This window comes from Notothenia rossii (assembly GCF_949606895.1).
Source record: "Notothenia rossii genome assembly, chromosome: 4".
Classification (NCBI taxonomy): Eukaryota; Metazoa; Chordata; class Actinopteri; order Perciformes; family Nototheniidae; genus Notothenia; species Notothenia rossii.
Window position 1 is genome coordinate 27,408,872 of NC_136902.1, and position 14,663 is coordinate 27,423,534.

The 14,663-nt window shown below is 40.7% G+C and overlaps 2 protein-coding genes across 14 annotated transcripts in view; one reads left to right on the forward strand and one right to left on the reverse strand.

Moving 5' to 3' along the window:
* The window catches only part of bsna (bassoon presynaptic cytomatrix protein a), a 157,531-nt gene extending 151,448 nt beyond the window's left edge, over positions 1–6,083 (forward strand). For all 9 annotated transcript variants that reach the window (XM_079675130.1, XM_079675137.1, XM_079675132.1 and 6 more), the window contains one exon: positions 470–6,083. The gene's annotated coding sequence lies outside the window, so the exon portion shown is untranslated. The remainder of the gene's footprint in view (positions 1–469) is intronic.
* Positions 6,084–8,350: 2,267 nt separating this feature from the next.
* The window catches only part of LOC307035603 (oxysterol-binding protein-related protein 2-like), a 49,684-nt gene continuing 43,371 nt past the window's right edge, over positions 8,351–14,663 (reverse strand). For 4 of the 5 annotated variants that reach the window (XM_079675153.1, XM_079675150.1, XM_079675152.1 and 1 more), the window contains exons 13-15: positions 12,111–12,201; positions 11,255–11,290; positions 8,351–11,091 (exon numbers count right to left, since the gene is read on the reverse strand). In XM_079675153.1, coding sequence (XP_079531279.1) covers positions 10,989–11,091; positions 11,255–11,290; positions 12,111–12,201 — 230 coding nt within the window. In that variant the 3' untranslated portion in view covers positions 8,351–10,988. The remainder of the gene's footprint in view (positions 11,092–11,254; positions 11,291–12,110; positions 12,202–14,663) is intronic. The other variant, XM_079675154.1, reaches the window with a different exon arrangement.

Sequence of the window (14,663 nt, forward strand, 5' to 3'; positions counted from 1 at the left end):
CAACTAAACCACCCTGCATATGCCATTGATTGAATCTTGTTAATGCATTGGTCGCTCTATGGGCACAGATACGGGTTATTTTGCTCTTGAGTCAGGCTTCATGTGCCACTGAACAACTTTCATAGGAATGAACGGGGTCCCAGTTCTCTTTATACATCCATGGTGCACCCAGACATTCTTCCTTTATTCAACTGCTGTGTAACCTTACACAATGTTTGCTTCTATAAATTGTTGACCCTCCAAATTGGAAGGACAGCTGTTGTTATGTGCTACACAATGTTTGCTATGCTATTTATATATGAGAATATTGTAGTCTTATATTGTAAATAAGGTGAATATTAATTATAGGACACACATTCAGTGGAGAGACAAGTGAATATGCACTTATCGAATTTGTATCAATGAATATTATAATAACCATGCAGGGTTAGTGTTCAATGGACTAAATTACCTTTGTGTTTCTTTACAGATCATGCCAACCCAACATCCATGCTTTACCCAGCGTTTCCCAGCCAAGTAATTAGTCTCCATCAAACTACCGCGGAGCCCTCCAAACCACCTGTAGCAGTTTCTCCGCCATTCATTGAAAAGAACTGGCAGCCAAAAGTCAAAATGTGTTTATGCGGCTATTCCTCCATGCCAGTAGAGGGAGCTAAACACCAGCGGAGATCTACACAGTTGTTGGAAGACGAGTAAAACCAATGGTAGCCATGCACCACCTAAGTCCTCCGTTTGGATCTGACCTGCAGTTGCAATGGAATAACAAGATGGTCGCCAATACGCTTACGACGCCACTGTTTATACGAGAGCTCCTTCTTCCTGCTTACAGGAAACGGTTGCTTTACAACAGGCATGGTGGCATGCTAGGATCCTTGGTTTCACAGTCCTGCGCTCAAACTAGGAACAAACCCACCTCTCTCCTCTTTTCTATCTCTTCTCAAAGTAAAAAAGAGCGGGGAAAATGTGAATAAAACTTGCTGCAGCTTTTTCTGGTACTACAGACCTCTTGTCACTTAAAGGAAATGTCACGTTGAATGAAAAAGACAAAGCTAACGACGTAGCCGACCCACAGTCCGTGTTTGTCGGTTCGGGTTTCTTTCCACGGTTTGTTTCTATCTACATTCCAGATTGGAACTGTTTAGACCTTTTGCTCCCCCTCTTCCTCACTTCTCTGCGTTTTTCTTGAATGCTGATTCTTCTTCATTTCCAATCCCCGCCCAATGATCCAACTTGCCATGTCTTTAAAGAAGTGTATAGTGGATTTAAAAAAAAAGGAATTTGGAATGCATGGAACTTTATATCCAAGACCTTACACTGTTCATCATTACTTAACTGAGGCTATAAGTACACTTGGAAACACTTAGCTAGACGACGTTAACGATTAAGAGATTTCCGGAGCAACACACAGGAATTGGGCCACGGGAATAAGAGGAGCCTTGTTTTAGTTTTTTTTAAGACAAAAATATGGATTGGTTTTTGGAGTGAAACTGTATGTCGTCGGGTTGTTTTTCAGCCATTACAAAGCCATTAAGACAACATTCACCTGCAGTGCTTGTGGTGATGGGGTTCCTCCAACTGCTCCACAACATTTGGCTCTCAGATGTTCCTCATGTTGCTGTTGGTGGTCATCATATCCTGTGTTTCAATTACGTTCTTTATTGCTGGTTTTTATGTTGCAGGTAACCAATATTGCCTTAATCATTCTTAAATATTTTATTTTGAAGTGACATCTTTTTTATTAAACCCTATAAAAACATATTTTCATCACACCTCTTGTTTATGTAGTTAAATCTGCTGGAACACTGGCCACAGTGAGATTAATTTATATTTTTTAACTTTGTTTTTGATAATCGTTAGTGATATTATTTATTTTATTTATGTTTTGTACTGAATTCATCCTGTCAATTTTACTGACTCTTATTTATTATCAATACCTATAAAAGCAATAGAGTAAGAGGTAAGGAAGTGAAGAGCACAATCGTGTGTCATTTAAAAAGTTGGTGGAGTAGAAACGTGTTGCTTCCGTCTGTCTTACACACCACTGATGTAACGCTTAAACGTACCACCACCAACGTACTCTGACAATGTTCTACTGTTGTACTCTTCATAAGAGAGCAGGAGCTCACCTATAAACACACGTTTGATACCCCCCAGATCTCTTCCAACGACCAACAGTGAGACATCACGTCTTCACTCACAGGAAGTGTGATGCGCTGCTTGTGTTGGCAAGCTGGAGTCGATGTGAAGCACTGCAGGGCAGCAGAGAGGCACTGAAACGCAGACCAGACACACATTGCGGCAGAACTGGACTTTTTCACCTGCGGGGGTTCAATGGGATTTCTCTGAAAATCCAACATGGAGGTTCTTTAGGAGCACCGCCAGGCTCCTTTTACACATCGGTGTGTATCAGCATGTGTCTTCACTCACTGCACATGTGAAAGCACACGGTGTCAAAAGAACGAAAAAAAAAAAAAAAAGCACTCACGTGACTGAGGAACCAAATATAACACACTTGGTTGTGTCACAAAGTCACTCGCCTTTTTTTAACTTTTCATTTTCTATCATGGTGGCGTCCAAGACCAAACCCCCCAAAACCTCTCTCTCAGACTGTCATGGAAAAACTTCTCAGGTCAGTGTTCTCCCTGCTGTCGCTCCTGCAGTGCATTGTGGGATCTTCGGTTTCGGTACTCAAAAAAACTGTCGGGCCAAACATTGCGAGGCCTTCAGCAAAACCAACAAAACCCAACCAACTTCTGCTGTATATTGTCTGTGTGAACGCTCGCTGGGAACCTTCGCATGCCGCCCTGCGCAGAAAACCTCAAGGTCACCTCTATATTGTTCTGTTCCTAATGTTTGTATGTATGTTTGTGGGGGTCTGTATGCGTGTATTTAAAGGCCATCATCCAATGTGGAAAAAAGAAAAGAAAAAACACGAAATCAACCACGACAAATATGGTGGGCAGAAGAGGCGACCTCTCATCTCCAGTCCTTCTATGCAATGAATCATATTTGGTCAAAACACGAGGAAGAAAAGCAAAGTGAAAATACACACCAATGGGAAAAGTCATTGTTTATCACACTTGAGTTATTCTAATAATATCCATTTGGTTTGGCATTCCTCATAAATCTAAATAAGGAAGTTCTGTGAAAGTGTGTATAATATATCTCACCGGTAGGTTAGGAAATTATAAGAAGGGTCTTTTCTTTACTCGTGGTAATCCTCTCCTCCCTAACTGGGGTCTCTTTGTGAAGATGTGTTCATGGTAGCTGGGAAATGGCAATGATAGGCAAGAAAGGAGTGTTGCTGTTAAGATGATTTGAGGTCTAGCAGTTCTTTATTTGCAATACAAATACAATTCAAAAAATTCAAACAACAAATAGGTCAACGTCATTTTCAATGAGAATTTGAAATAATAATAGACCTAAAGTTAATAATAAAAAGTCCACATAGGATGCTTAACAATAAAAAAAGAGTCTGTTTGCTGTTCTAAACACCAATATTAAAGAAGAAAGAAAAATATATAATAAGAATACATTTTGAATGGGCATTTACCATAAGCAATGAAAAATCCCAGGTTTCATGAACGTTGCAAACAAGGCCAATTTGCTTTTTTTGGCGCAGGGTACACAGAAAAGTTGTCCAGAGATTTATAAATACAAAAAGGAAAGACTTATATAAATATAGAATATAAATATATCAATAAGGATCTCAATACATTCCCTAATATAGGTTGTAACTGCTCAGGGGTGAAGAAGAAGAAATGCTCCTCTTTTTCTTATTTTTATTTATTAAGCAGGACCCAACATGTCATGTTATTGTCTACCGGTGTACACTCGCTGTTTGCAGAGAAAGAACTATTTAAAGAATATTTAAGATACTCAAAAGCCGTACAAATACAAATGTATACACATGATAGATAAGATGACACTATATTATATTAGACACAAAATACTGAACTTTTCAAGGCATTCCTGAATTGAATGAACTGATGAGAGTGTTGGTGTTTGAAGATGAACTGCCACGATACACTTAGGATTTATAAGCTAAATACACTGGAACGGAAATTACTGAAAAGATAACAGATTTAAGAAGAAGTGGTTTATGAAGTATAACACATTGTTTATCTCCCAACTCCTACACTTTCTTTTAAGTCACTGTGTAAAACAAACCAGTATATATTTTTTTTGTGAGACATTTATGAGAGGATTTATTTATGTCAGAATGTATTTTATCATACTGAGAGGGAATAGAAAGCTGATGAAAGACAGGAGCGATGAAGAAGAGTCGAAGAATAATACATGGTATTTATATTGCACTTTTCCTGGTGCTCAATGATGCTTGGGTCATTAAGACGTTTAGGTATTGAAATATATAGACACAACCATTTTATTTTATAACAATATATGTGATTAGAGGCTATTGAAAAACGCTAGAATGCTAGGTCATCATTCAGATACAAAGCTGCCGTACACTGCAACAAGATCAGTGACTTCACCCTGGAAGCTTTAAAGGAGTATCAAACTAGAGCAAATCATGAGAGAGAAAGTTTCAAGTTATCCAGATTATTACCAACCTTCTCTATTTTATGTCGTATGTTTTTGGAGGTTTGTAAAAAGTTAAATAAAATGTTCTTCAATCACTTTTGCCTCAGGAAAGCACTAACAAAATGCAGCATCCTAACTGAGATATAGAGAAATATAGCATTGTTTATGCAGGTGCAATAAATTTGACAATTTACGACACAAATAGACCCTCTTAAGGCTGGGGTCTGTGTCAAATGTGTGAAAAATGTCACTTTTGTTGCTCCTGTGTGAAGAAAGCCACCGAAGGTGACGTCAATATGCATAGCAGCAAGGGCTTTATACTACAATACTGGTTACTGAAGAAAGCCATCCTGTTACTGCCCTCTAGTCGTGGTCTCTGTCTATACTCTGCATGGGGTCTGTTTATATCCTGGAGCGCAAGATCAGACCACAGCAAAGCAAAAATCACTGAGCCACAGCCGGCTTTTTCAGATGTGTTGGAAGCACAAATGTAGTCCATAATAGAAGATAGAACCAGAATTGAATTGAGATCTGGTCAGGAATAGCTTCTTTGAGGAATATAGTTCAAACTGATTCCATGGGTCATTTGGATCAGATCTGTGTTTAAAAATGTAAATCTAAGAAGTCTTTACTAATTTTCTTATCCAACATCAAGACTCTCAGCAATAAGGACATACCGATTGTGGTGCTGAAATGACTTTTAGCACCACAAAGAGTTAAAACAGTCCACGGTATTCAAATGCAGCTTCGAGTGCTTTTGGGAAACCGGACTGTGTGTTCTCAACCAAAAAGGTAGCAAACAATGCTTGTACAGTATGTAGTGTAGGAATGGAGAAAGATTTAAAAACACATCAAAATATATATATATAAATCTATAAAAGAGTAAATGTTTCATAGGTGAGAGGTATGATAAAGACAGAAATAAACAGTCCATCATTCACAGAGCTGTTATTCATGTTCCACCTGTAATGAAGCATCAAAGTAAAGTGCATGAACTGGACACCCCCCACCCCTCAACCTTTTTAACCCCCTGACCTTTGACCTTCACCTCTCGGGCTGCCATCTTTTTCCAGTGTAAATACCAGAAGAGAACTAAATGTAAATGCCATGAAGGATGTGTTCTGTGCGACACACTAACATACTACAACACACACACACACACACACACACACACACACACACACACACACACACACACACACACACACACACACACACACACACACACACACACACACACACACACACACACACACACACACACACAGGCAGGAGAGAAGCCTTTGCACACCACACAGCGACACAAGCTGGAGCGTATGCAAGCCACCCTGCCCAAACTGTGTGTGCATAAAAACCACATACACTACATGAAACACAAGAGTTTTAGATTTGGAGGATACATGACAAGAATCGCATTGTGTACGTTAGTGGCTGGCTCTTGCGGACTCCTTAAACAAGTTGTATTGGGAAATGAAAAAAAAAAATGAAAAAATATATTGGTCTGTGTAGAGTTTCTATACATGTTGTGTTTGTAAAATGAGATGACATCGAAAACATAAAAAAAATGGGGGGTAAATATCTGGCTTCCATGTAATTTTTCAAGGTGGACAGATTTCTTTTTTGGGGGTGGAGATGAAGAGGGTTAGATGGTGAAAAAATAACCCAACAAAATGAATGAAAAAAAAAGAGGGTGAAAATAAACTACAGAAAAAAGGTTGAGAGCCTACAAATGATTACAAAGTGTTCCATTCACTGTTGTAAGTGCAATGAGCTAACTTCCTGTTCCCCATTGTAAAACCTTGTGTATGTTTCCGTGTATTCCTCCTGTAAATGGGTGTAGTAGACCTGGTGCATCATGCCATGTAATGTGATGAATGACAAATTATGACCTTACAATAAATTTCAATCAGGAAAATAAATAAAAGGCAAATACATAAAAAGAAAACCCTGATGTGTACCCTCTTTATTTTTTATTTTTTTAAAAGTGCACCCTGATTTTAAAGGGGCCCTCTTTTGCTTTTTGGGGTTAACATTTCCTTTAGTGTGTTATATGTTTCTGTGCATGTAAATGGTCTGCAAAGGCTACAATCCCAGAGCTCCTCCCCCTCCCTGCCTGAGATGCATCCATTGGTCTCCTTTGTTTACTTCTGTAACAGTGACATCACTAAGTAACACTCGCGCTCCTATTGGCTACACATTGTACAAGATAGGCCGAGGGGCGGAACATTTCTCACTGGTTGAAAAATCACAACCAGCTAACCAATCAGAGCAGACTGGGCTCTGGTTTCAGACAGAGGGTGAAAAGAGGTGCTGCAGCACAGGCAGTATGAGAAAAATAAAGAGCTTTTTGAACATTAAAGCATGGAGACATGTCACAGTAGAGGCAACAAATTCAAATAGGAAGACTGGAATTTAGCATAATAGGGCCCCTTTAAGATAAATTCTAAATATCATTCAATTAGATTGCAAAAGGTGTTGATGACTAACATCTGTGTTTGTGAAATCATCCATTTTCACTGTTTTTAATATTGCAGTACCTTACAGGAGAAAAATGTATTGGGATTATTGTTTTATACAGAAACTCTTGGCAGAATGACGGCTGAATTCCATTTAGTTTCAGGGTCTGTGCATATTTATTTTCAGGAAATTGTCAAAGCAGCCATTTAGCTGTCTTGTCTTGTCATGGCAGGGTAAACACATTAATAACACTTGTTATGGCCCTGTTCCATTCCGTTGGGCCAGAGCCCTGTTGTTGTGAAATCTGGCTCACTGTGACACACGAAATAGAACTGGACCGTACTTAATCTATGAATCCCTCCTGTTGTTTTACCCTGTGATGACACGTCAAAATGGCTGTTTGTAACAACTGTGATTTCTCTACTCTGACTTGTAAGCATTCTGCTATGAACTCTAGTGGTTAAGTTAATTGTATTATTGTTGAGTGTGAGTCCCCCCTTCTGCCTGTCCGTGCTCCCTGCCTTGCTGTCCTCTGGCAGGTACTGGGAGTGTCGTCCTGTTTGTGCCCGCCCATCTAGAGGCGGAGACTCAAGAAGGTATAAAGGCTTGCCCAGCTGGAAGGCAGCTCAGTCTCTGATTCTGGCCTGCTGCAGCAACTTCAGCCCAATCTTATCTGCAATTACTGTTTTAATAAAGGACACAGGAGAAATGATTGTCCCGAGTGGAAGAGAAAGTCCAGGCCTGCGTCTGGGGCTGTGGCATTGTTAGGTGCAGTGGAAAGGGAAAGTGTCATTGCGGCTGTGCGGAAACACACTCAGTCCTCTTTATCTGAGTCAGTAATTCAGGCTCCTGTCAGTGAGCATGAGGAGATAGACCCAGGTTATAACGCTTTTGTGTCTGATAGTTTTGTTTCACTGGTCGGGAGTAAAGAGAAGGTACCGGTAAAGATATTAAGGGGCTCAGGGGCGTTGGACTCGTTTATTGTTGGTTCTGTTACCTTTCTCTCCTAAAACAGACACCGGTTCCAGTGTTGAGGTCCAGGGGATGGGATTAACCGTCTTCTCTGCTCCACAGCATAAACTGACATTAGTCTCGTCTGCTGCAAGGGGATTTGGTCATGGGAGTGCGTCCTTCTCTGCCTATGGGGGGCATACAGATCATCTTGGGAAATGACCTGGCTGGTGATCGAGTATGGCCTGGGTCTCCAATCTCCCAGGTACAAGGTGCATAGTTCCCCAAAACCCCTTCTGTGATGCCTGCCACCGGCGCAGTAACATGTGCTGCAAGCCCTAATGTTTGTGACTTCTCTCTTAAAAATACAGATAAGAAAAAGAGAAGTGGCCATGAATTGAAATTAGGATTTTATTAGTAGACATTTCCCCCCCCTTTCATTATTCTACCAAGCTGTCCACAGACTGGATATGACCCACACCTCCAAAGTAAAACATCTGGTACAACGTTCTTAACAAAAACAGTTTAAATACTATAAAAATAAATCAATTGCACAAAATGATATATGCCATTTGTGATTACCTCTGTGCAGCACTTGTACACACATAACATCGACAACAACCCCGTGATACAGTGCAGGAGGAGAAACTACACAGAAGGCATTCATGTAGAAAGAACCGACACAAAGCGACATGGAGCGCGTTTAATGACACAGTAATAATGTGAGGGGTAGACGCTGAATCAGCACTTTCCAACAATGGTTTGTTCCTGTTTGGGTTCATTTAGCATTCGACCAGTTCTACTAATGTAGTGTTTGTGGGATTCATTTTTAATGAGTAGCTAAGCGTGAAGCCGGTGATTGATTTTACATTTGAATTATGTTTTAGGAGAAAGAGAGAAAACGACATCATTATTTCCTAGAACCGCAAACATCATAAATAATAAACATAAATACAATCAAACGAAAACAAGGGAATGAAAAAGGGAGTTGCATGACATAGAAATCAAATAAAACAATTAAACACAAATTAAAAGATAAATTGGTCCAAGATGTGTGTAATTCCTTCCAAATATTTGGAGTATATTGAGATAATGTGTGTGTGTTACGAGGAATGTAAAGCTACAGTACAATAACAGAGGACACAGATTCATGTTGAGGTGCAACACTTGCATAGAATTGGTGAAATAGAACTGATGGAATGTGATATTTAAAATAGCAGGAAACAAAACGCATCGAATGGTGATTTAAAATGAACATTACTAAAGGAATAGATGTATTACACTACTGCCATCGTTGTTTAAAGGAGTGCAAACTAGGGTGCAACGTTCCCTTTTTCAACCAAAGCTCTCTCACTAGTAGTTTTCTGTCACAATCTCACAAACAGGAAGTGTGTAGAGTGTGTGTTGCAGATAGCAGGAAGTAGAAGGTTCTTTATATATAAATCACATATGAATTTAAATGAGCGCGCCTCACAACCTTTATCTGTATCTGCCCAAGCAAACCGACACGTAAAGGGATTTATTATGACTGTGCAGAGCATAACTCATCAAGTTTCTGTGTGTCTCTTTCCCTTATAATGTGCTTAAGTTCACTAGAGTACTTTTTGCTTCAATTTGAAAAAGTTTGGGAGCGTATGACTTGCCGATGATATCTAACAAGTTTATTTTTTGCTACAATCAGAATCGGACATTTTACACACAGCAAAGACGGAACATTAAACGACAGATCTGCCCCTTTTGTGTGGGAGGAACACACACGATTATACATGTTTCTTTTAGTGACATTTTAACTCTTACATTCAATTCAACTGCACAGCAGATTATTACACTGACACGAGTAACGCTTCCTTTTTTAATCATGCTAAAGTGAGTGCCAATAATAAGGTCAATCTTGAGGTTTCATAATTGCCATCGTTCACACAACAAGTGCCCTCTCCTGTAGTTAATATGGCTTTACGTGTCTGTACATATGTATACGATAATTGATGTATGTACTTATATTCTCTCCACACAGGTGGTGGTTGTGTCAAATCTGGGAGTTGTATATACAGTTATAAATGACAAACTCATGTGGAAAGCAGAATTGTGCCTAAAGAGAACTTTCAACATTTCCTCCGCCTTTGAAGAGATGTACGAAGCAGAGGATGACAGCTCAGCTACGACTCAGCAGCTAGCCGTACTGCATCAGAACATTCCGTTAAGTGTTTCCTCATTTCTTTCGTTAACGTCAATCGTACTTTACAATTATACTGCAAGAGAAAGCTACGTTTACAGACAAACAGAAGCTAAGTGCAGACAGGGGTTCAAAGGTCAATTAATGTGTTGCTGTGCAGGAGAACGTCACATGGTGTGTGGTTCCTCTCCTGGTCCCCCCCCGGCATCACATTCCCCTCTGCTGTCGAGGAAGCATCTGCTCTCTAGTAGTCTGTCTGGATTCATTTCAGCACATAAACCTTTAGCAGAAGGTTAATGTGAGGTGGAGAGTGTTTCAAGGACATTACACACAGACAGTAATGAGCTCCTTTCACCAACATTTAGAATAGTCTTCCTCACAGGGTACAATGTCACCTATATTTATTTTCAAAGTATGTAAAGAAAGAGGCCATCACTGTGACTATTATGTTTTACTTCATGATTTAACTCCATAACAACACGTGTGACAGTCAGGTGGGGGGGGGGGGGGGGGTGCTTTCTCAGAGTGTGTGAAGTAAAAGTGTTAAACATTCAGATGAACCGTTGATTTCACCAGCTCGCTGCCATCCCTCAGGAAGAAAATGTGCTGGTCGCTATGTGACAAAATCACCAAAAATGAGAATAAGCAGAGATTTAAAAAGAAAAAAAGAGCTGAAGACTCAGAGGGCGTGAAGCAGGCTGCTGAGAGACGTGGATGAGTTTCAATCTCCTCTGTCGCTCTCAGTTTAAAGAGGATGGAGGCAGTGAGATGAAGATGGGAAGGTGGATTTCTTTTTTGTACGTTTCTCTCCATTTCACGACATTGCATGTTATACGGGAGGATGATGGAGGCTGGAGGACTATCAGTAGATGTCGGGCAGGTCTTGGTAGTTTCTATTGAAGTATCCCCCGGTGTAGAGCCAGGCCGGAGCGTTGGTGTACGGGTTGGTGCCCATCTGGAACCACCTGGGACACACACAAGCACACCTTTTGAAATGATTCAGGATACATTTCTTCACCTAAACGTCACACACTTCAAGTTGGACCGTCACACTCAGATATCCAATCGACCTCTGACACATGCTAAACTAGTTATAAATGTGTTTATTCTTTACTGGGGGGTCATTACTTGATCAGTGAGCTGCATGAGACAGAAGCAGACGGTCTGTCAGGAGAGGGAGAGAAAAAGAGAGCGCTCCGTTTATTATTCCTGTGTTATTATCCAAAGTTACTGCACACTGTTTTCTGTTTGTACAAGCGCATGAATCTGAACCTTTTGATCAGTTATAATTACCACCTGAAGCAATTTAACAATTAACCTCATTAACTGAGTTTTAAATCATTTGTCATTTACATATTTAATGTCTCAAGTGCTGACACTGTTGTGATTGGCGGTTCTGGGGGTAAGTGAATGTTGGTGGCTCTGGTGTTAAGCCATCCTCTTTGTGTCACCGGGTACAGTTTCAGTGAAATGTAGCTGCAGTTACTTAAATGTTTAAATCTTAAAATCTTTTCATTTTCATGTTTATTTAATGCAACTTTGTGTGCAAATCTAGACTAAAAAGAGATGTATGAAGTACCTAAACTGATATATGTTGTTCAGCTTTTCCTAATACTTGGACGGGTTAAATGCAAATCTGAATTTCACTGTGTGTGCTGCTGACATGTTGGACGATAAAAAGAGGATTACAAATCTTCCACTTCCAAATGTGAAATTCCGAATGCTCAACTTAAACAAATAAATACATGTAGAAATCTTGTCCATCACTACTTTTTTAATAAAACTATGAACTCATCTTTCTTTTCATCACATTATGTTAATTCAGTTTTTGAAGCTCTTGACAGATGATGGTCATGTTGGCGTCTTGTTTGCACGGTGGCCAGTTTGATCTAATGTAGAACAACAGAGCTAACAACAATACAGTTCTGCTCTGTTTGTAGTATCTGTGTGTATAAGTGCACTCTGCTGAGAGTGTGTTTCCCACCTGGTGTTCCACTCCTCCTCGTCCTTGGCTCTGTCCTTCCTGGACGCTCTCTGTTTCTCCTCCAGACGCTCCTTCTCCCTACTGGCCTCCTCTGCAAGTAACACACAAACAAAACATCTGTAATTATACAGTTTAGCTCAGTATAATACACTCGTAACTCCAAGGCAGTAGTGTTGAACTCTCTTAGTCTGCAGCCACACGAGGACGATAACGGTCGTATCTGCTACAGTTCTCTATCAGATAGACGGTTCGGCCACACGAGGCCGACATGGAAACGCAGAAAACGATAACGGGTCCCAAGGTGGGTAGATCTGCGGACGAAACGGTCGGGGGGCCAAACGGCTCCGTGTCTACGCCCTATAATGATCATTTCCTGATAACGATGACGCAATATTTTACTGTATAGTGTTTTTATTGTAAGGTAATTATTATATCTACAGCACACTGGCTCGACCAAAAATCGTTTTAAAAATGTGCTATATAAATAAAACTTGATTTGAATAGCCCCAGTGTTTGGAACCAGGTCCCGGTATCTCGCAGGAGTCGGCAGGACAGTGCACCCAGCAGGAGCTTCCAGCTAGATTTGATCGATATGGACATAAATGTGAGTGAATTCTAATCGGACAGGAGAGGAGACACGCAGCTCTGCATGATCACCTACAGCTCCGCCCGCTGTGATGGAGCAATGACCGGAACAAAACACACACTTCAAATCTGATCATCACCCTTAGCTATTTTAATTACCTCTCAAACTACCTAAACTAGTTATAAATATGTTTATTTTGACTGTCGGCAGTGTCAGGTCACTCATTACTGGATCAGCCAGCTGCATGAGACAACGGACTAGGGGTGGGCGATACCACAACATCTGGATTCGATCCGATACCAAGTATTTCAGGGCCAGTATCGCAGATACCGATACTTTTTTAAATGAAAAGCGTCTTATGTACTTTCATATAGGGGAGAGCTGCATGACATGATTTTTGAGCTGAAAGCATAATAAATAGACTAAATCTGAATTCATTTTCATGAATAAAGACAGGACAGTTTTTATAGACAAATACACTTTTTACTTTTGCAAATTTAAAGTGCAAACATGAAAAATAACAATACAAAGTGGCCAGAGTAGCGAACTGTACGTGAACTGAACTAAGTTTTAATTGCCAGTTGTGAAATAGCTCCACACAGCCATCATGCGCGTGTGTGTGTGTTGCACTCGCGAGTCGCAGGCAGCTGCTGTCAGTCAGCTTGATAATCGGCGTTCAGGCAGGGAGCGTGCTGCGCGAGCCTCGAGGAGATGAGGACAGCAGTGGAGAGAGAAGAAAAGAGCATATACTTGTGTTCATCTGCACATCGTTTTTTGAAGAAATTGACGGGTAGAGGAGACGGGAAAAAAAAGTATAAAAGTATCGATCCTATTGGCTCTAGTATCGATATTTTGAAACGTAACGTAACGATCCGCCCACCCCTACCACTGACGGGCTGTCAGTAGAGGGGGAGGAAAAGAGAGGCTCCATCCTCCGTGTATTATTATTATATTATTATATAGAGTCGTTATTCATTTGTTTTAAAGCTCAATAAATAACAAAGAAGACCTTTGACCGGCACTTTTCTAATTTTCTCCCGAAGATTTCAACTTTAGCGGACATGAGGTGTGTGGCGAAGTGGATTGTGCGTAGGTGTTCGGATCAGGGGGTCACAGGTTCAAACCCCACTGCAGTCAGCATGTCGTTTTGTCCCTGGGCAAGACACTTCACCCCAAATTGCTCCTGTGGGGATTGTCCACAGTATTGAGTATGTAAGTCGCTTTGGATAAAAGCGTCTAACAAATGACATATAATGTTGACCGGCGAAAAGCGCGGAGAATAAACAGAAGGGCAACCATGCATTAGAGATGGCAAATCCGGATCCTTTTATGGACTTGGAGTGTTATGAGTCAGTCATTGAAGAGATCCGGATCATACGAGTCATTTGAGTCATATGAATCAGCATCACCAAGACAGTAGAAATCCTACCGGTGAAACCGAAAAATTGTTGTTGCATTTCACGAGCATATTAAACTGACGTTATATTAACCTCCGTTACACAGTGCCTTTTGCTTTAATAAAAAATGTTGATCACAAAAAAAAGGGTTATCTTGCGATTTGGCAATCTGAGTCTGCTGTTGACTCGTGCATGAGGACGAGTCTGCTGGATCTCTGGATCTGCTGCTATACGGTTACGGCTCTGAGTCCGCACGAGTCTGCTATGTTTTGCACAGTGAGTCAGGATTTGCGAATCTCTGAGTCTGCTGTTGACTCGTGCTTTGGGTCCCCACGAGTCTGCAGGAAGTTTCACTGATCCGCGTCCCCTCCCCTGAGCCAAACGATAACTTCTGGAAGCTATCCTACTTGCTAAAGGGTAGGCAGATGGACTGGGGTACGTTGTAATGTTATTTTACATGTTATAAAGAGAGTAGCGAGTGACGCAATGTATAGTTTTAATTTGTACGTCACACCAGGTGTAGGACTCAAAGGACTTGGGTTAATGGAGAGGGGAGACTCGTCACGACCA